We start from the raw sequence: 21891 nt of genomic DNA, 5'->3' as shown, positions 1-21891 counted from the left end.
AGGTTGAGGGGGGACTTGATAGAGGTTTTTAAAATTTTGAGAGGGACGGACAGAGTTGACGTGGGTAGGCTTTTCCCTTTGAGAGTGGGGAAGATTCCAACAAGGGGACATAGCTTCAGAATTGAGGGACAAAAGTTTAGGGGTAACATGAGGGGCAACTTCTTTACTCAGAGGGTGGTGGCTGTATGGAATGGGCTTCCGGTGGAAGTGGTGGAGGCTGGCTCGATTTTATTATTTAAGAGTAAATTGGATAGGTATATGGATAAGAGGGGATTAGAGGGTTATGGTCTGAGAGCAGGTAGATGAGACTAGGTCAGAGAGAGTGGTCGGCGTGGACTGGAAGGGCCGAACGGGCCTGTTTCCGTGCTGTAGTTGTTATATGGTTATATGGTTATATGAATGGCGGTGTTGGCTCGAAGGGCTGAATGGCCTCCTCCTGCACCTATGTCCTATGGTTCCTATCCAGTCAGCAGAAAGACAATACACGGTTACATTCGAGCCATTCACAGTGTACAGGTACATGATAAGGGAATAACGTTAGTGCAAGGTAAATCCAGTATAGTCCGAGGGTCTCCAATGAGGTAGATGGTAGGTCAGGACCGCTCTCTAGTTGGTGATAGGATGGTTCCGTTGCCTGATAACAGCTGGGAAGAAACTGTCCCTGAATCTGGAGGTGTGCGTTTTCACACTTCTGTACCTCTTGCTTGAAGGGAGAGGGGAGAAGAGGGAGTGGCCGGGGTGAGACTGGTCCTTGATTGTGCTGCTGGCCTTGCCGAGGCAGCGCGAGGTGTAGATGGAGTCAGTGGAAGAGAGGCCGGTTTGTGCGATGGTCTGGGCTGCTGTGTCCACAGTCGTCCACGATACTACTTCAGCTAGTCAACATAGAACATAGAACACAGTACAGCACAGGTAGAGGCCCTTCGGCCCACTATGTCCCTGAATCTGGAGGTGTGCGTTTTCACACTACTGTAACACTTGCCCGGTGGGAGAAGAGGGCGTGGCCAGGGTGAGACTCGCCCAAGATTAGTGAAGAAAGCTAATGGAATGTTGGCCTTCATAACAAGAGGAGTTGAGTATCGGAGCAAAGAGGTCCTTCTGCAGTTGTACCGGGCCCTAGTGAGACCGCACCTGGAGTAGTGTGTGCAATAGACAATAGGTGCAGCAGGAGGCCATTCGGCCCTTTGAGCCAGCACCGCCATTCAATGTGATCATGGCTGTTCATTCTCAATCAGTACCCCGTTCCTACCTGTATTATAAGAAAATAACTGCAGATGCTGGTACAAATCGATTTATTCACAAAATGCTGGAGTAACTCAGCAGGTCAGGCAGCATCTCGGGAGAGAAGGAATGGGTGACGTTTCGGGTCGAGACCCTTCTTCAGCCCGTTCCTGCCTTCTCCCCATACCCCCTGACTCCGCTATCCTTAAGAGCTCTATCTAGCTCTCTCTTGAATGCATTCAGAGAATTGGCCTCCACTGCCTTCTGAGGCAAAGAATTCCACAGATTCACAACTCTCTGACTGAAAAAGTTTTTCCTCATCTGCAGTTTTGGTTTCCAAATTTGAGGAAGGACATTCTTGCTATTGAGGGCGTGCAGCATAGGTCACGAGGTTAATTCCCGGAATGGCGGGACTGTCATATGTTGAAAGAATGGTGCGACTAGGCTTGTATACACTGTAAACTAGATGAGAGGGGATCTTATCGAAACATATAAGATTATTAAGGGGTTGGACACGTTAGAGGCAGGAAACATGTTCCCAATGTTGGGGGAGTCCAGAACCAGGGGCCACAGTTTAAGAATAAGGGGTAGACCATTTAGAACGGAGATGAGGAAAAACTTTTTCACTCAGAGCGTTGTGAATCTGTGGAATTCTCTGCCTCAGAAGGCAGTGGAGGCCAATTCTCTGGATGCTTTCAAGAGAAATTTAGATAGAGCTCTTAAGGATAGCGGAGTCAGGGGGTATGGGGAGAAGGCAGGAACGGGGTACTGATTGAGAATGATCAGCCATGATCACAGTGAATGGTGGTGCTGGCTTGAAGGGCCGAATGGCCTCCTCTTGCACCTATTGTCTATTGTCCATTATGCTCCTGGCCTTGCCGAGGCAGCGTTATGCTAAGCTCTTGATGCAATGAGACTGCAAATATATGGGAGATCTGGTAATTAAACAAGGCTGGAAAACAAGAGGTAATTGGGTAGCTGATGTCACAGTGTGCAAGTATAACTTATTTTTGAACCGTGTACACAGAAACTGTGAACCATGACAAAGGTTAGAAAATCACTGCTTAGCAAGACTTCTCTGGCACCACACACTGACTTCTGGTAACTTATAAACAAGAAGTTTAGTTTAGTTTTTAGTTTAGAGATACAGCACGGAAACAGGCCATTCGGCCCACCGGGTCCGCGCCGCCCAGCGATCCCCGCAGATTAACACTATCCTACACACACTAGGGACAATTTTTACATTTACCCAGTCAATTAACATACAAACCTGCACGTCTTTGGAGCGTGGGAGGAAACCGAAGATCTCGGAGAAAACCCACGCAGGTCACGGGGAGAACGTACAAACTCCGTACGGACGGTGCCCGTAGTCGGGATGGAACCCGGGTCTCCGGCGCTGCATTCGCTGTAAGGCGGCAACTCTACCGCTGCGCCACCGTGACCGCCCCAGTTAAAACCCAAATCACACTGAAGGTATTTAAACTTTAGAGACACAGTGTGGAAACAGGCCCTTCGGCCCACCGAGTCCACGCCGACCAGTGATCCCCGCACACTAACACTATCCTACACACACGAGGGACAATTGTAAATTGTCGCTGGTCGGCACAGACTCGGTGGGCTGATCGGTCTGTTTCCACGCTGCATCTCTAAACTAAACTAAAAATAAGAATCGGGAATAGCGTCTATCCCTCTGTGACTAAGCTTCTGAACAGTCCTTTCATATAGAAACATAGAAAATAGGTGCAGGAGGAGGCCATTCGGCCCTTCGAGCCAGCTTGGTCTTGGTGGTCCGAAGGGTCTATTTCTATGCTGTGTCGCTTAGTTTCGATTAGTTTAGAAATATGACACGGTGGCGCGGCGGTAGAGTCGCCGCCTTACAGAGAATGCAGCGCCGGAGACCCGGGTTCCACCCCGACTACGGGCGCTGTCTGTACGGAGTTTGTACGTTCTCCCCGTGACCTGCGTGGGTTTTCTCCGAGATCTTCGGTTTCCTCCCACACTCCAAAGACGTGCAGGTTTGTAGTTTAATTGTCTTGGTGTAAATGTAAAAATTGTCCCGTGTGTGTAAGTGTGAGTGAGTGTGAGAGAGTGTGAGAGTGTGTGTGTGTGTGTGTGCGCGTGTGTGTGTGCGTGTGTGTGTGAGTGTGTGAGTGTGCGAGTGAGTGTGTGTGTGCGTGTGTGAGTGTGTGTGAGTGTGCGAGTGAGTGTGTGTGTGTGTGTGTAGGTGTGTGAGTGTTAGTGTGTGTGTGAGAGTGTGAGAGAGTGAGTGAGTGTGTGTGTGTGTGTGTAGGTGTGAGTGTTAGTGTGTGTGTGTGAGAGAGTGTGTGTGTGTAAGTGTGTGTGTGTGTGTGTAAGTGTGTGTGTGTGAGTGAGTGAGTGTGTGTGAGTGTGTAAGTGTGTGTGTGAGTGTGTGTGTGTGTGTGTGTGTGTGTGTGTGTGTAGGATAGTGTTAGTGTGTGGGGATCGCTGGTTGGTGTGGACCTGGTGGGGCCGAAGGGCCTGTTTCCGTGCTGTATCTCCAAACTAAACGAAAAGATACAGTGTGGAACCAGGCCCTTCTGCTCACCAGGTCCGCTGTATCGCTAAACTAAACGAAGATAATTGGATGAATGCAGCGCTACGTACCCCAAATTTCACTTCTTGTGCAACGCCCTGACTCACCGACAACTGCGTAATTCAGTAACAGCCCTTCGCCTAATGACTGGAATAATTATACGCCCTTCATATATCTCCAGTAGTCAGTCTACTGTGGCCACCTCCGGCTATTGTGTGGAGACTGGTGCCTTAGAAACACAGAAAATAGGTGCAGGAGTAGGCCATTCGGCCCTTCGAGCCATCCGGGATATTCCCAGCCTCAACTACCTCCTCTGGCAGCTCGTTCCGTACACCCACCACCCTCTGTGAGAAAATGTTACCCCTCAGATTCCTATTAAATCTTTTCCCCTTCACCTTGAACCAATGTCCTCTGGTCCTCGATTCCCCTACTCTGGGTAAATGATTCCCATAGATAGATACAAAATGCTGGAGTAACTCAGCGGGCCAGGCGGCATCTCGGGAGAGAAGGAACGGGTGACGGTTTGGGTCAAGACCCTTCTTCAGACCTTGATTCCCCAACTCTGGGCAAGAGACTCTGTGCATCTACCCGATCTATTTCTCTCATGATTTTGTGCACCTCTATAAGATCTCCCCTCATCCTCCTGCGCTCCATGGATTAGAGACCCAGCCTGCTCAACCTCTCCCTGTAGCTCACACCCTCTAGCCCTGGCAACATCCTCGTAAAAACCTGTACGTTTTTGGGAGTCTTTGATTGCAATCAGGTGTCGCCTTTCTGCCGACTGGATAGCACGCAACAAAAGCTTTTCACTGTACTTTGGTACATGTAATAATAAGCTAGGCTGACAGGACCCAAGGGCAGGATTGAACCTGGGACTCTAGCGCTGTGAGGCAGCACTTCAAACAGCTGCGTCACAGTGCTGTCTGATATTCTCAATCTGCTTGTAGCTCGACTGTGTATAAACACACGAGAGGAATACATTGGGTAGATACACAGAGTCTCTTGCCCAGAGTAGGTTCAGTTTAGTTTAGAGATGCAGCACGGAAACAGGCCCTTTCGGCCCACCGGGTCCGCGCCAACCAGCGATCCCCGCACACTGACAAAATCCTACACCTACTAGGGACTATCTTTTACATTTTATACCAAGCCGATTAACCTACAAAAATGCACGTCTCTGAGAATGATCAGCCATGATCACATTGAATGGCGGTACTGGCTCGAAGGTCCGAATGGCCTACTCCTGCACCTATTGTCTATTAAGTGTGGAAGGAAACCGAAGATCTCGGAGAAAAACCCACGCAGGTCACGGGGAGAACGTACAAACTCCATACAGACTCGAACCTCCGTAAAGGCAGCGCCCGCAGTCGGGATGGAACCCGGGTCACCGGCGCTGCGTTCGCTGTAAGGCAGCAACTCTACCGCTGCGCCACCGTGACCGCCCGGGTGAATCGAGGACCAGAGGACATAGATTTAGGTGAGGGGGGAAAAAGAGTTAACAGGAATCCGAGGGGTAACTTTTTCACACAGAGGGTGGTGGGTGTACGGAACGAGCTGCCAGAGGAGGTAGTTGAGGCCGGAACTATCCCATTGTTTAAGAAACAGTTAGACAGGTACATGGATAGGACGGGTTTGGAGGGATATGGACCAAACGCAGGCAGGTGGGATTGGTGTAGCTGGGGCATGTTGGCCGGGGGGGCACGTTGGGCTGAAGGGCCTGTTTCCACGCTGTGTCACTTTATGATCACAATGTGGAAAGTGCACCAGCTGATGAGCAAGCTGAATAATCAGGCCAATTTTGTTGCCGGGGGCTTACTTGGTGTTGAGAACACAGCCATCAGATGGGTTGGGGCCTTATATGGTTTACCTCCAGCGTCCGGCACGGTGGCGCGGTGGTAGAGTCGCAGCCTCCCAGCGCCGGAGACCCGGGTTCCATCCCGACTACGGGCGCCGTCTGTACGGAGTCTGTACGTTCTCCCCGTGACCTGCGTGGGTTTTCTCCGAGATCTTCGGTTTCCTCCCACACTCCAAAGACGTGCAGGTTTGTAGGCCGATTGGCTTGGTGTAAATGTAAATTGTCCCTAGTGGTTGTGTGTAGGATAGTGTTAGTGTGCGGGGATCGCTGGTCGGCACGGACTCGGTGGGCCGAAGGGCCTGTTTCCCCGCGCAGAATCACTAAACTAAACGAAGACATACAGGCTTGTGGGTTAATTGGCTTTAGTAAAATTGTAAATGGTCCCTGGTGTGTAGGTTAGTGCTACCGTGCCGCTGGAACTCTGGTTGGCCCAGTGGGCCAAAGGAAGGGCATGTTTCCGCCCTATATCTCTAAAGTAAAGACTCAATCAGATAAGAAGCACCCCATTCTGCGTTAGTGGTGCAGCTGGTAGTGCCGCTGCCTCACAGCACCAGCGAGATGGGTTCGATCCTGACCCTGGCCGCTGTCTGTGTGGAGTTGGCATGTCCCCCCGGCGACCGTGTGGGTTTCCTCTCACATCCCAAAGACGTGCGTGTTTATAGATTGGAGACTCAAGGAACAGCGGGTGCTGGTTCACAACAAAAAAAAGACTCACAGTGTGGGAGTAACTCAGCGGGGACAAGCGGCAAGACTCAAAATCAGTCTGAAGAAGAGTACCGACTAGAAATGTCAACCATCCGTGTTCTCCGGAGATGCTGCCTGACCCGCTGAGTTACTCCAGCACTCTGTGAAACGTCACCTATCCATGTTCTCCACAGATGCTGCCTGAGCCGCTGAGTTATTCCAGCACTCTGTCTTTCCTTGGAGATCCTTCTTCAGACTGATTCAAAAGATAAGAGTCAGATTTATACGCCAATTGGCCTCTGTAAATTGCCTCTGGCGTTTATGGAGAGGGTGAGAAAGAGGGATAACAAAGAACTAGTGTGAAAGGGTCGGCATGGTCTCAGTGGGTCGAAGGGCCTGTTTCCACGCTGTGATGCATCAATTGTATCAGAGTGTTGAGAGAGATACAGTGTGGAAACAGGCCCTTCGGCCCACTGAGTCCACACCATTGACCAGCAATCACTTCGTACACTAGCTCTATCCCACACACACCGGAAGCAATTTACAGAGGCCAATTAACCTACAAACCTGTACGTACGTCTTTGGAGTGTGGGAGGAAAGCATAGTACCTGGGGTAAACCCACGCAGGTCACGGGGAGAACGTACAAACTCCGTACAGACAGCGCCCGTAGTCGGGATCGAACCCGGGTCTCCGGCGACATGACGCAGTAGCTCGTCCGCAGCTAGGGTTGCCAACCATCTCACCCGGGACAAACCAACTTAGCCCAAAATAAAATCCTGGGGCCTAAGTCTTGTGATCTATGTCTTATGATCATCACATTTTGTAGCAGCCCAGAACAAAGGCACATTCAGTGACAGCCACACCACTCAAACGTCAAGTCAAGTCAAGACAATTTTATTTGTACAGCACATTTAAAAACAACCCACGTTGACCAAAGTGCTGTACATCAGTTCAGGTACTAAGAAACGAACGTACAATGGCACACAAACATAACAGCACATACATAAACAGTTCACAGCGCCCCCTCAGAGGGCCTCAAACGCTAGGGAGTTGAAATAGGTTTTGAGCCTGGACTTAAAGGAGTCGATGGAGTTCTCTGCACTTTCTATGTGTGAGAATCTTTCATAAGCACCCTGTGAGATAATCACCTTCTACATCTCTGACATTGCAGCCTTAGAGTCACAGAGACATACTGTACAGTGTGGAAGCAGGCCCTTCGTCCCAACTTGTCCACACAGGGGTCAGGTTGGAACCCGGGTCTCTGGTGCTGTGAGGCAGCAGGTCTACCAGAGTAAAGTTCAGAGCTACTCATTCCTCACAATCAACTCCAGAGAATAAAAGTGACGTTGACTTAATGTTTTTAACAGATTCCTCCCACACTCCAAGAAGTACAGGTTTGTAGGTTAATTGGCTTGGTGTAAATGTAAAGTGTCCCTAGTGGGTGTAGGATTTGTGTTAATAGACAATAGACAATAGGTGCAGGAGGAGGCCATTCGGCCCTTCGAGCCAGCACCGCCATTCAATGTGATCATGGCTGATCATTCTCAATCAGTTCCTGCTTTCTCCCCATACCCCCTGACTCCGCTATCCTTAAGAGCTCTATCTAGCTCTCTCTTGAATGTATTCAGAGAATTGGCCTCCACTACCCTCTGAGGCAGAGAATTCCACAGATTCACAACTCTCTGACTGAAAAAGTTTTTCCTCATCTCTGTTCTAAAGGGCCTACCCCTTATTCTTAAACTGTGGCCCCTGGTTCTGGACTCCCCCAACATTGGGAACATGTTTCCTGTTAATGTGCGGGGATCGCTGGTCGGCGCGGACTCGGTGGGCCGAAGGGCCTGTTTCCGCGCTGTATCTCCAAACTAAACTCGAAACATATTTCACACACATTACTACCTTTATCCTGTATCTGTTTACTGTGGACAGTATGTATAGCCCTTCCAGCATTTGGTTAGTATGCAATGAAAAAGCTTTTAACTGTAATTATAAAAGGGACTGGACAAGCTCGATGCAGGAAAAATGTTCGCAATGTTTGGGGGAGCCCAGAACCAGGGGCCACACAGTCTGAGAATAAAGGGGAGGCCATTTAAAACTGAGGTGAGAAAAAGCTTTTTCACCCAGAAAGTTGTGAATTTGTGGAATTCTCTGTCACAGAGGGCAGTGGAGGCCGATTCACTGAATTGGGATGAATTCAAAAGACAGTTAGACAGAGCTCTATGAGCTAGCAGAATCAAGGTGGGCTGAAGAGTCTGTTTCCGCGACGTTTCTCTAAACTAAACTATACTGCACATGTGGTTATCCCCATGGAAACATTGCAATAGACAATAGGTACAGGAGGAGGCCATTCAGCCCTTCGAGCCAGCACCGCCATTCAATGTGATCATGGCTGATCATTCACAATCAGTACCCCGTTCCTGCCTTCTCCCCACACCCCCTGACTCTGCTATCCTTAAGAGCTCGATCCAGCTCTCTCTTGCAAAACTACAGGTAGAATTTAATCTGCAGGAAGGAACTGCAGATGCTGGTTTATGTCAAAGATCGACACAAAATACTGGAGTAACTCAGCTGGACAGGCAGCATCTCTGGAGAAAAAGAAAATCACTATGAAATGAATTTAAAAGAGAGTTCGATGGAGGTCTGGGGGCTGGCGGAATCAAGGGATATGGGGAGAAGGCAGGCACGGGTTACTGATTGTGGACGATCGGCCATGATCACAATGAATGGTGGTGCTGGCTGGAAGGGCAAAATGGCCTCCTCCTGCACCTATTTTCTATGTTTCTATGTACCTCAGTACGCGTGACAATAAACAAAACTAGACGTTCTCCCTGTGACTGCGTGGGTTTGGTCCAGTTCCCTCCCATGTTCCAAAGACGTGCGGGTTTGTCGGTCGGTTAGCTTCTGTAAATTGAAAATTGTCCCTAGCGCCTAGATACAAAGTTCGGTTTAGTGACTGGAAGGTGCTGCCTCTCTGGCTAACTTTCAGTCAGAGCTTGTTCCAATTATCATCATCACGGACTCTGGGGGATAAATGCAGAAGCAGAGGTTTGGCCCTGCATGGAAAATGTCTGATCTTCCTGCCAGCACAAACAGCAATGAAAGTGGAAAGCAATACTTTCCAGCCGAGCATTTCCTGATCAGACCATGTGCTGTCTACTCAGCTTCGGTCCAAATCACCCTGCCATCTTCTTCAGAGGTACAGCGTGGAAACAGGCCATGGAGAAGGGTTCTGACCCGAAACGTCACCTATTCCTTTTGGAAACATAGAAAATAGGTGCAGGAGAGGAGGCCATTCGGCCCTTCGAGCCAGCACCGCCATTCATTGTGATCATGGCTGATCATCCACAATCAGTAACCCATGCCTGCCTTCTCCCCATATCCCTTGATTCCACTAGCCCCCAGAGCTCCATCGAACTCTCTTTTAAATTCATTTCATAGTGATTTTCTTTTTCTCCAGGGTATTTATTCACAAAATGCTGGGGTAACTCAGCGGGTCAGGCAGCATCTCGGGAGAGAAGGAATGGGTGACGTTACGGGTCGAGACCCTTCTTCAGACTGAATTTTTAAAAAGGGATGAATTCTTCAGTTCTTCAGACTGAAGAAGGGTCTCGACCCGAAACGTCACCCATTCCTTCTCTCCTGAGATGCTGCCTGTCCCGCTGAGTTACTCCAGTATTTTGTGTCGATCTTTGACATAAACCAGCATCTGCAGTTGCTTCCTGCAGATTAATTTCTACCTGTAGTTTTGCAATGTTTCCACTGGGATAACCACATGTGCTGTATAGTTCAGTTTAGAGAAACAGGCCCTTCGGCCCACCGAGTCCGTGCCGACCAGCGATCACCTGTTCACACTAGCACAGTCCCACACACACACGAGGGACAATTTACAAATTACAGAGGCCAATTAACCTGCACAACTACCGCCGTGAACACTGTAATAAATAAGAAAAGTTCAGTATTTAATTTAGTTTAGTTTAGAGATGGAATGGAAAGAGGCCCTTTGGCACAACGTCTACTAAACAAAAGGTTTAGAGGGATATCGGCCAAACACGGGCAGGTGGGACTAGCTCAGATGGGGCAGGTTGGTCGGCATGGGCTAGTAGGGCCGAAAGGCATGTTTCGTGCTCATCACTTATAAAATTCGTAAAATTCCCCACCCCTGCGATTAGTTACCAAGTCAGCGGAAAGACTGGTTTTCGAGAGAGAGTTAGATTTAGCTCTTAGGGCTAACGGAATCAAGGGATATGGGGAGAAAGCAGGAACGGGGGAACTGATTTTAGATGATCAGTCGTGATCATATCGAGTGGCGGTGCTGGCTCGAAGGGCCGAATGGCCTCCTCCTGCACCTATTTTCTATGTTTCTATCTTTTCCATTTGCCTTCCACGTACCCCACAGAAAAGTAACTGCTGGAAGGCTGCTTACAGTTCTTTAAGAGTACAGGCATTTCACTGTAAATAGAAAAAGGTTTGAATGTTTACGAGGATGTTGCCAGGACTAGAGGGTGTGAGCTGTAAGGGAGAGGTTGAGCAGGCTGGGACTCTATTCCTTGGAGCGCAGGAGGATGAGGGGGTGATCTTATAGAGGTGGACAAAATTATGAGAGGAATAGGTCAGGAAGGTGCACAGAGTCTCTTGCCCAGAGTAAGGGGAATCAAGGTCTGAAGAAGGGTCTTGACCCAAAACGTCACCCATTCCTTCTCTCCCGAGATGCTGCCTGACCCGCTGAGTTACTCCAGCATTTTGTGTCTATGGGAATCAAGGACCAGAGGACATAGGTTAAGGTGAAGGGGAAAAGATTTAATAGGAATCTGAGGGGTAACTGTTTCACACAAAGGGTGGTGGGTGTATGGAACGAGCTGCCAGAGGAGGTAGTTAAGGCTGGGACTATCCCAACATTTAAGAAACAGTTGGACAGGTACATGGATAGGACAGGTTTCGAGGGATAGACAATAGACAATAGGTGCAGGAGGAGGCCGTTCGGCCCATCGAGCCAGCACCACCATTCAATGTGATCATGGCTGATCATTCTCAATCAGTACCCCGTTCCTGCCTTCTCCCCGTACCCCCTGACTCCGCTATCCTTAAGAGCTTTATCTAGCTCTCTCTTGAATGCATTCAGAGAATTGGCCTCCACTGCCTTCTGAGGCAGAGAATTCCACAGATTCACAACTCTCTGACTGAAAACGTTTTTCCTCATCTCAGTTCTAAATGGCCTACCCCTTATTCTTAAACTGTGGCCCCTGGTTCTGGACTCCCCCAACATGGGGAACATGTATCCTGCCTCTAACGTGTCCAACCCCTTAATAATCTTATACGTTTCGATAAGATCTCCTCTCATCCTTCTAAATTCCAGTGTGTACAAGCCCAGTCGCTCCAGTCTTTCAACATATGACAGTCCCGCCATTCCGGGAATTAACCTAGTAAACCTACGCTGCACGCCCTCAATAGCAAGAATATTGGCCAAACGCAGGCTGGTGGGGACTAGTGTAGCTGGGACATGTTGGCCAGTAGGGGCAAGTTGGGTCGAAGGGCCTGTTTCCACGCTGTGTCACTCTAGGACTCTAACCGATTCACCAGCCCCGTCTGCAAAGCATAAACGTTGCAGCAAATAGAATTACCAGGAATTAAAATTGACTGGGATACCATCTGCTCAGTGTGTTTTGATATTCAAGCCAGCCAGACCGATGAGATGACGTCTAATGAGAGAGTTTTTGACCTAAAATAAACCTACACTTCACGCTGCGGCACACCACAGCTCCATCCAAGACCGCAAGAAATTAGCAGCGAATTGTTGACGCAGCCCAGACCATCACACAAACCAACCTCCCTTCCACCGACTCCATCTACACCTCACGCTGCCTCGGCAAGGCCAGCAGCACAATCAAGGACCAGTCGCACCCCGGCCACTCCCACTTCTCCCCTCTCCCATCGGACAAGAGGTAGAGAAGGGGTTAAAAAGAGTTGCTGCCTTACAGCGCCAGAGACCCGTGTTCGATCCTGACTGCGGGTGCTGTGAGTTTGGGCGAGCATTGTTTGGGTTTCTCCAAGTTCCCCTCCGGGCGACAAGCGCGACAAAAAAGGGCCGATGTTATTGTGCAGTAAACGTCACCCATTCCTTCCCTCCAGAGATGCTGCCTGACCCCCGAGTTACTACGTAGGAAGGGACTGCAGATGTTGGATTGAACCGAAGACAGACACAAGAGGCTGGAGTAACTCAGCGGGTCAGGCAGCATCTCTGGAGAACACGGATAGGTGACGTTTCACAGAGTGCTGGAGTAACTCAGCGGGACAGGCAGCATCTCTGGAGAACACGGATAGGTGACGTTTCACAGAGTGCTGGAGTAACTCAGCGGGTCAGGCAGCATCTGTGGAGAACACGGATAGGTGACGTTTCACAGAGTGCTGGAGTAACACAGCGGGTCAGGCAGCATCTGTGGAGAACACGGATAGGTGACGTTTCACAGAGTGCTGGAGTAACTCAGCGGGACAGGCAGCATCTGTGGAGAACACGGATAGGTGACGTTTCACAGAGTGCTGGAGTAACTCAGCGGGTCAGGCAGCATCTGTGGAGAACACGGATAGGTGACGTTTCACAGAGTGCTGGAGTAACTCAGCGGGACAGGCAGCATCTCTGGAGAGGAGGAATGGGTGACGTTTCGGGTCTTCAGACTGAGAGAATAGACAGTAGGACGAATAGTTTAAAAAAAAAGTTTAGTTTAGAGATACAGAGCGGAAACAGGCCCTTCGGCCCACCGGGTCCGCGCCGACCAGCGATCCCCGCACACTAACACTATCCTACAATTTTTAAAAAACATTTACCAAGCCAATTAACCTACAAACCTGTACGTCTTTGGAATGTGGGAGGAAACCGAAGATCTCAGAGAAAACCCACGCAGGGAGAACGTACAAACTCCGTACAGACGGCGCCCATAGTCGGGATCGAAGACGGGTCTCCGGCGCTGCCTTTGCTGTAAGGCGGCGACTCTACCGCCGCGCCACCGTGAAGACCTACCTTACTGTTGGGAGGGGTTCCCTCTGCCCCCCAGATGGTCCTCTGTACGGACAGCGGTACTTGATACGTCTCGTGCCCCTGCGGCGTGTGTGATATCGGGGCGGGAGGTACCTGGTAAATGCCCTGCCCCCCGTGCTGGGGGGGCACCTGGTAGACGGGGTCACGGTAGGGGCTCCCGCCCGCGCCGCCGCCGCCGGCCGGTCCCTGGAGGCCCGCCGGGACCCGGTAGGCCCCCTGTGTCTCGGCCGAGGTGCCCCCCTCCGCCTGCGAGCCTTCGTAGATAGGCCCGACCATCAGTTTGAGCCGGTTGCCGGGGGCGATGCCCTGGCGGCCGTGCAGCGAGCAGAGCCACCAGCCCTCCAGGCCGCCCGTGTTCTGCTCGATCACCGTCAGCACCTCGCCCTTGCGGAACAACAGCTCCTCCACCGATTCAGGGATGTTGTCGTACAGAGCCTTGGCCATGTGGTTCTGGAGAACAAGAGTGGGGGGGGGGGGGGAGAAAAACACCAGCAAGAGGTTACGCCTTGGTATAGGGACAGCACCGTCCAAGATGGCTAAGAAAAGTCCATCCTGGACAAGGATTGTAACACAGTTGCATCCAAGGACCCCGACAGCCTTTCCAGGTGAGACAGAGGTTCACCTGCACCTCCTCCAACCTCATCTATTGCACCCGCTGTTCCAGATGTCAACTTCTCTACATCGGCGAGACCAAACGCAGGCTCGGCGATCGTTTCGCTCAACACCTGCGCTCAGTCAGCCTTAACCAACCTGATCTCCCGGTGGCTCAGCACTTCAACTCCCCCTCCCACTCCCAGTCTGACCTTTCTGTCATGGGCCTCCTCCAGTGTCATCGTGAGGCCCACCGCAAATTGGAAGAACAGCACCTCATATTTCGCCTGGGCAGCTTGCAGCCCAGCGGTATGAACATTGACTTCTCCAACTTTAGATAGTTCCTCTGTCCCTCTCTTCCCCTCCCCCTTCCCAGTTCTCCCACTAGTCTTCCTGTCTCCGACTACATCCTATCTTTGTTCACCCCCCCCCCCCCCCCCCCCCGGACATCAGTCTGAAGAAGGGTCTCGACCCGAAACATCACCCATTCCTTCTCTCCTGAGATGCTGCCTGACCTGCTGAGTTACTCCAGCATTTTGTGATACCTAGTTGTGTAGTAGTTCATTTAGTATATTTATTGGTCTTGTATGATGGTTTGTTTTGTTTTGTTTTGTTTTAGTTTAGTTTAGTTTAGTTTAGAGATACAGCGCTCCCCCCATCCCCCCTCCATTCTCCCCCATCCCCCCTCCCTTCTCCCCCCTTTGGGGGGGGGGGGGGGGGGGAGTCCAGAACAAGGGGCCACAGTTTAAGAATAAGGGGTAGGCCATTTAGAACGGAGATGAGGAAAAACCTTTTTCAGTCAGAGAGTTGTGAATCTGTGGAATTCTCTGCCTCAGAAGGCAGTGGAGGCCAATTCTCTGAATGCATTCAAGAGAGAGCTAGATAGAGCTCTTAAGGATAGCGGAGTCAGGGGGTATGGGGAGAAGGCAGGAACGGGGTACTGATTGAGAATGATCAGCCATGATAACATTGAATGGCAGTGCTGGCTCGAAGGGCCGAATGGCCTCCTCCTGCACCTATTGTCTATTGTCTATTGTTAGTCACGCGTGTGACCAAACAATATGGAAAATTGTGGAATACATCTCTTCTAATTCTGAAAGCATTACAGGTTTATTGTTTTGTACCGTCTCTATGACTTGTATACGCCGGAGTTTATCAAGTGCAATTTTGAAGTGTTATGCTGACCAAGTTTGTTTAGGCTCCGACGGTCAAATATGATTGGTCACGTGTGTGTGACCTCACACGGAAGCATTTTGTCTCGTAACTCGGTTTTTATCTTACAAATTTTAAAACGCTGGAATGTTCATATCTTTAGCAGACGTGCATTATAGTTTGTGGGTAGGAAAATAGCGATGAATAAGATTTTATCTCTTGCAAGGATTTTAAAAAAAGTATTACTTTACGTGATGTCGTCCGGTCACGTGTGTTGACATTTGTGGTTCACTTTCCAAAGAATAGCCCTGCACATTGTTAATGCTCTTCAAGGTTAAATCAGCTTAAGGATAAGGGGGAAGTCTTTTAGGACTGAGATGAGAAAACATTTTTTCACACAGAGTGGTGAGTCTGTGGAATTCTCTGCCACAGAAGGTAGTTGAGGCCAGTTCATTGGCTATATTTAAGAGGGAGTTAGATGTGGCCCTTGTGGCTAAAGGGATCAGGGGGTATGGAGAGAAGGCAGGTACAGGTTACTGAGCTGGATGATCAGCCATGATTATATTGAATGGCAGTGCAGGCTCGAAGGGCCGAATGGCCTACTCCTGCACCTATTTTCTATGTTTCTAAGGTTGGCTAATGTTGAAGTGAAATCTATACACTAAAACTCTCGTTTGTTTGTTTGTTTGTTCCTGAACTACAGCCAAAACGGTACACGACACCGCAACAATTTTAGGCCCACCTTACTCACCGTCGTCCCTTTGGTGCTAATGGAAGACGTTTCATTGAAATCGGTGTTATGTTTTTTAAGTTATTCACATTTTAAAGATTAAATCTATCTCCTAGGGAGGGAGGGAGGAGGGGAGGGAGGGAGGGAGAGAATAGACAATGGACAATAGGTGCAGGAGGAGGCCATTCGGCCCTTCGAGCCAGCACTGCCATTCAATGTGATCATGGCTGATCATTCTCAATCAGTACCCCGTTCCTGCTTTCTCCCCATACCCCCTGACTCCGCTATCCTTAAGAGCTCTATCTAGCTCTCTCTTGAATGCATTCAGAGAATTGGCCTCCACTGCCTTCTGAGGCAGAGAATTCCACAGATTCACAACTAAGGGGGGTTGAGGGGGATGGAGTAGGGGGGGGGGGAGGGCAGAGGGAGTGGGGGGGGGGGGGGAGGGGAGGGCAGAGGGAGTGGGGGAGGAGAGGGTGCTGCACTAATGCAGGAGAGGTTTGGGCCCCAACGGGTGCACTCGGTCTAGTCATTTTCTATAAGTGTAGCAATGAAGAAGGATTAGCCCAAGGTGTGGCCCGCTGAAACCTTGATATCTGACTGGCATGCACAACATTTACGAAATACCATTTGCTTGCCAATGTTTTACCACTCCTTACGAGTTTAATCAAGACCTGCGATAAATTATTTAACCTTCATATGCAGATAATGGCTTTCCGCCCAGTTTAGTTTAGTTTAGAGATACAGCGCAGAAACAGGCCCTTCGGCCCAACGAGTCTACTCCGCCATTCCCTTGACTCTGTCTACACCTCGCGCTGCCTCGGCAGGGCCAGCAACACAATCAAGGACCAGTCTCAACCCGGCCACTCCCTCTTCTCCCCTCTCCCATCGGGCAAGAGGTACAGAAGTGTGAAAACGCACACCTCCAGATTCAGGGGCAGTTTCTTCCCGGCTGTTATCAGGCAACTGATCTATCCTACCACCAACTAGAGAGCGACCCTGACCTCCCATCTACCTCATTGGAGACCCTAAGACCATCTTTGATTGGACTTTACCTTACAATAAACGGTATTCCCCTATCATTTATTTGTACACTGTGGACTGCTCGATTGTAATCATGTGTTGTCTTTCCGCTGACTGGTTAGCACGCAACAAAAGCTTCTCACTGTACCTCGGTACACGTGACAATAAACTAAACTGAAACGTAATTGAGTTAGGTTTAAAAAAAGTTGCTATCAACCTCTGGTACAGTGAGCTTTAGATAGAAGCTGGTGAAATATTTAAGCTCATTTTTCCCTTCACTCGTGTGTAGGTTTGACTAGGTTTAAAGATGGGCCTTGACCCGAAACTCCAGCACTCTGTGAAACGTCACCAATCCATGTTCTCCAGAGATGCCGCCTGACCCGCTGAGTTACTCCAGCACTCTGTGAAACGTCACCTATCCACGTTCTCCACAGATGCTGCCTGACCAGCTGAGTTACTCCAGCACTCTGTGAAACGTCACCTATCCATGCTCTCCAGAGATGCTGCCTGAGTTACTCCAGTACTTTTGCGCCTGTCTTCGGCATCTGCAGTTCCCTCCTACACTCTATTGCTTTGTTGACAGCTTTTTCAGATAAGTGCACGTATATTTGTCCTGCCTGCACATGAAGCGAGCTTCTACCGAGTGTGGTAACCTGGGTTTTGCCTGTGGCAGTGCAAATTATCCACAGTGCTGTGAAAGATGCCAGTCCATCATACGCTCAGCGAGATTAATCACACCAGGCAAGCCCCGCAGGTGAAAGCCAGTGCGGTAACCTTTAGTTTAGGGATACAGCGCGGAAACAGGCCCTTCGGCCCACCGGGTCCGCGCCGACCAGCGATCCCCGCACACTAACACTGTCCTACACACACTAGGGACAATTTTTACATTTGCACCAAGCCAATTAACCTACAAACCTGCACGTCTTTGGAGTGTGGGAGGAAACCGAAGATCTCGGAGAAAAACCCACGCAGGTCACGGGGAGAACGTACAAACACCGTACAGACGGCGCCCGTAGTCGGGATCATTCGCTGTAAGGCAGCAACTCTACCGCGGCTAGGAGCGCAACTGGAGCGGCTAGCTTGTATACACTGGAATTTAGAAGGATGAGAGAGATCCTATCGAAACGTATAAGATTATTAAGGGGTTGGACACGTTAGAGGCAGGAAACATGTTCCCAATGTTGGTGGGAGTCCAGAACAAGGGGCCACAGTTTAAGAATAAGGGGTAGGCCATTTAGTACGGAGATGAGGAAAATCTTTTTCAGTCAGAGAGTTGTGAATCTGTGGAATTCTCTGCCTCAGAAGGCAGTGGAGGCCAATTCTCTGAATGCATTCAAGAGAGAGCTAGATAGAGCTCTTAAGGATAGCGGAGTCAGGGGGTATGGGGAGAAGGCAGGAACGGGGTACTGATTGAGAATGATCAGCCATGATCACATTGAATGACGGTGCTGGCTCGTAGGGCCGAATAGCCTACTCCTGTCTCTTGTCTATCGCTGCGCCACCGGGCCGCCCATAAGTTTAGTTTTGTTAAGAGTGATACAGCGTGGAAACAGGCCCTTCGGCCCAACTTGCCCACACCGGCCAGCATATCCCAGCTACACTCGTCCCACCTGCCAGAGGACATAAGGTGAACTTTGAAGTGAAGGAAAAAAGATTTAACAGGAATCTGATAGGTAACTTTTTCACACAAAGGGTGGTGGGTGTACGGAACGAGCTGCCGGAGGAGATAGTTGTGGCTGGGAATATCCAACGTTTAAGAAACAGTTAGACAGGTACACGGATAGGACAGGTTTAGAGGGATATGGGCCAAACGCAGGCAGGTGGGACTAGTGTAGATGGGACATGTTGGGCGGTGTGGGCAAGTTGGGCCGAAAGGCCTGTTTCCACACTGTATGATTCTATGACTGACTCTCTGACTAAACAACTCCCTGCAGCTCAGTCTCTAAATAGGATAGGATACTGGGAAAATCCAAATCCCACCAAACCTGCACTATCCATGTACCTGTCTAACAGTTTCCTTACGTTTAACTAACTAGTCTATTTTTGTCTAGACGTGCAGCGCGGAAACAGACCCTTCGGCCCACCGAGTCCGCGCCGACCAGCGATCCTGCGCGCATTAACGCTATCCTACACACACTAGGGTCAACTTACAATTTATACCAAAGGCAATTAACCTACAAGCCTGTGCGTCTTTGGAGTGTGGGAGGAAACGGAGCACCCGGAGAAAACCCACGCGGTCACGGGGAGAAACCGATACTTTTAGAAAATTGCTTTTTCCAGCACATCATACTGAAAAAGGTCAAATGGTCTGGGTCTGAACTGTTATGAAAAAGGCTCGTAAAAGTAGTTGATCAATGGGCAGCACAATGGCGTTAGGGCGTCACGCTCCTTTGCGTCCTACGCTTCAGTATAGTCGATTTCGACTGAGTGGTTCATCAGTCTGAAGAAGGGTCTCGACCCGAAACGTCACCCATTCCTTCTCTCCTGAGATGCTGCCTGTCCCGTTGAGTTACTCCAGCATTTTGTGAAATAAAATACCTTCGAGTGGTTCATCTTGCTCCTCTAGTATCTTTGCTATTAACTGCCTATGTCCTTACTGTTTTAAATTGTGTTTCTGTTTAGACCCCTGTTTGTTCTTGTGGGAAGTACTTTGGTTGCATTCAATTGTACGAAAGGTGCATTATAAATATAGTTATTATTATTATTGACAATAGACAATAGGTGCAGGAGGAGGCCATTCGCCCTTCGAGCCAGCACCTCCATTCAATGTGATCATGGCTGTATAAGAAAATAACTGCAGATGCTGGTACAAATCGAAGGTATTTATTCACAAAATGCTGGAGTAACGCAGCAGGTCAGGCAGCATCTCAGGAGAGAAGGAATGGGTGACGTTTCGGGGTCGAGATCCTTCTTCAGACTGATCAAATGTGATCATGGCTGATCATTCTCAATCAGTACCCCGTTCCTGCCTTCTCCCCCATACCCCCTGACTCCGCTATCCTTAAGTGCTCTATCCAGCTCTCTCTTGAATGCATTCAGAGAATTGGCCTCCACTGCCTTCTGAGGCAGAGAATTCCACAGATTCACAACTCTCTGACTGAAAAAGCTTTTCCTCTTCTCCGTTCTAAATGGCCTACCCCTTATTCTTAAACTGTGGCCCCTGGTTCTGGACTCCCCCCCCCCCCAACATTGGGAACATGTTTCCTGCCTCTAGCGTGTCCAATCCCTTAATAATCTTATATGTTTCGATAAGATCCCCTCTCATCCTTTTTAATTGTTTACACCTAAACAATTCAGCCATCTCCTGAAGAAGGGTCTTGACCCGAAACGTCCATCTCTCCCTCTCTCCAGAGATGCTGCCTGTCCCGCTGAGTTACTCCAGCATTTTATGTCTACCTTCCTGCAATGCGGACTTTGCCTGGGCCAACTGTAAAGGCCGCTGGGCCGTGACTAATGCACAACTCACACTGTGCTACGTAGGAGCCTTGCCTTCACACAAAAGCCCTTTCAGTTTCTGCTCTAGACTCGTTGGAGAGCAAAGTAACAGACTGAATGGAATCTGACCCTGAAAGCCAAATACCACAAGATGCTTCAAAGTCACCGTGGACGTATGGACTGGGGCCAGGGATAATGATCAGAGATACCACATATCTTCACCCTGTAAAATCCGTGGGTAAAGTCGACACGACCAACAAATGATCTCAGCGTTTAATCAAGTGGAACTTTAGTTCAGAGATACAGCTCGGAAACAGGCCCTTCGGCCACCGGGGTCCGCGCCGACCAGCGATCCCCACATACTGACACTACGTGCGACACGGTGGCGCAGCGGTAGAGTTGCTGACTTACAGCAAATGCAGCGCCGGAGACTCAGGTTCGATCCTGACTACGGGCGCCATCTGTACGGAGTTTGCACGTTCTCCCCGTGACCTGCGTGGGTTTTCTCCGAGATCTTCGGTTTCCTCCCACACTCTAAAGATGCACAGGTTTGTAGGTTAATTGCTGGGCAAATGTAAAAAATTGTTCCTAGTGTGTGTAGGATAGTGTTAATGTGCGGGGATCGCTGGGCGGCGCGGACCCGGTGGGCCGAAGGGCCTGTTTCGGCCCGCGCTGTATCTCTAAATCTAAATCTATCCTACACACACTAGGGACAATTTTTACAACTACCAAGCAATTAACCTACAAACCTGTACGTCTTTGGAGTGTGGGAAGAACCGAAGTTCTCGGAGAAACCCACGCAGGGGAACGTACAAACACCGTACAGACAGGACCCGTAGTCGGATGGAACCTGGGTCTCCGGCGCTGCATTCGCTGTGAGGCGGCAACTCTACCGCTGCGCCACCGTGCCGCCCCAGATCATCCAACTCTACCGCTGCGCCACCGTGACTCCCCAGATCATCCAACTTCCCAGGATGACTCTTCATCAGTTAATTTTCACCCGCCAAAATCCTCGGCCATTCCCAAATATACAATAGACAATAGACAATAGGTGCAGGAGGAGGCCATTCAGCCCTTCGAGCCTCACCGCCATTCAATGCGATCATGGCTGATCATTCTCATCAGTACCCCGTTCCTGCCTTCTCCCCATACCCCCTCACTCCGCTATCCTTAAGAGCTCTATCCAGCTCTCTCTTGAAAGCATCCAACAAACTGGCCTCCACTGCCTTCTGAGGCAGAGAATTCCACACCTTCACCACTCTCTGACTGAAAAAGTTCTTCCTCATCTCCGTTCTAAATGCCCTACCCCTTATTCTTAAACTGTGGCCCCTTGTTCTGGACTCCCCCAACATTGGGAACATGTTTCCTGTCTCTAATGTGTCCAATCCCCTAATTATCTTATATGTTTCAATAAGATCCCCCCTCATCCTTCTAAATTCCAGTGTATACAAGCCTAATTGCTCCAGCCTTTCAACATACGACAGTCCCGCCATTCCGGGAATTAACCTAGTGAACCTACGCTGCACGCCCTCAATAGCAAGAATATCGTTCCTCAAATTTGAGACCAAAACTGCACACAGTACTCCAGGTGCGGTCTCACCAGGGCCCGGTACAACTGTAGAAG

General features: G+C 49.8%; 1 protein-coding gene across 2 annotated transcripts in view; it reads right to left on the bottom strand.

The window, feature by feature from the left end:
* nedd9 (neural precursor cell expressed, developmentally down-regulated 9) overlaps positions 1–21891 on the bottom strand; it is a 70789-nt gene that overhangs the window by 23668 nt on the left and 25230 nt on the right. The window contains exon 2 of one of the 2 annotated variants that reach the window (XM_078414337.1): positions 13319–13786. In XM_078414337.1, the coding sequence (XP_078270463.1) occupies positions 13319–13786 (468 nt within the window). The remainder of the gene's footprint in view (positions 1–13318; positions 13787–21891) is intronic. The other variant, XM_078414346.1, reaches the window with a different exon arrangement.

The sequence above is a fragment of the Rhinoraja longicauda genome, chromosome 2 (genome assembly GCF_053455715.1).
Source record: "Rhinoraja longicauda isolate Sanriku21f chromosome 2, sRhiLon1.1, whole genome shotgun sequence".
NCBI lineage: Eukaryota > Metazoa > Chordata > Chondrichthyes > Rajiformes > Arhynchobatidae > Rhinoraja > Rhinoraja longicauda.
The sequence above is the reverse complement of the archived record's forward strand: the minus strand, read 5'-3'. Positions and strand labels throughout refer to the sequence as shown.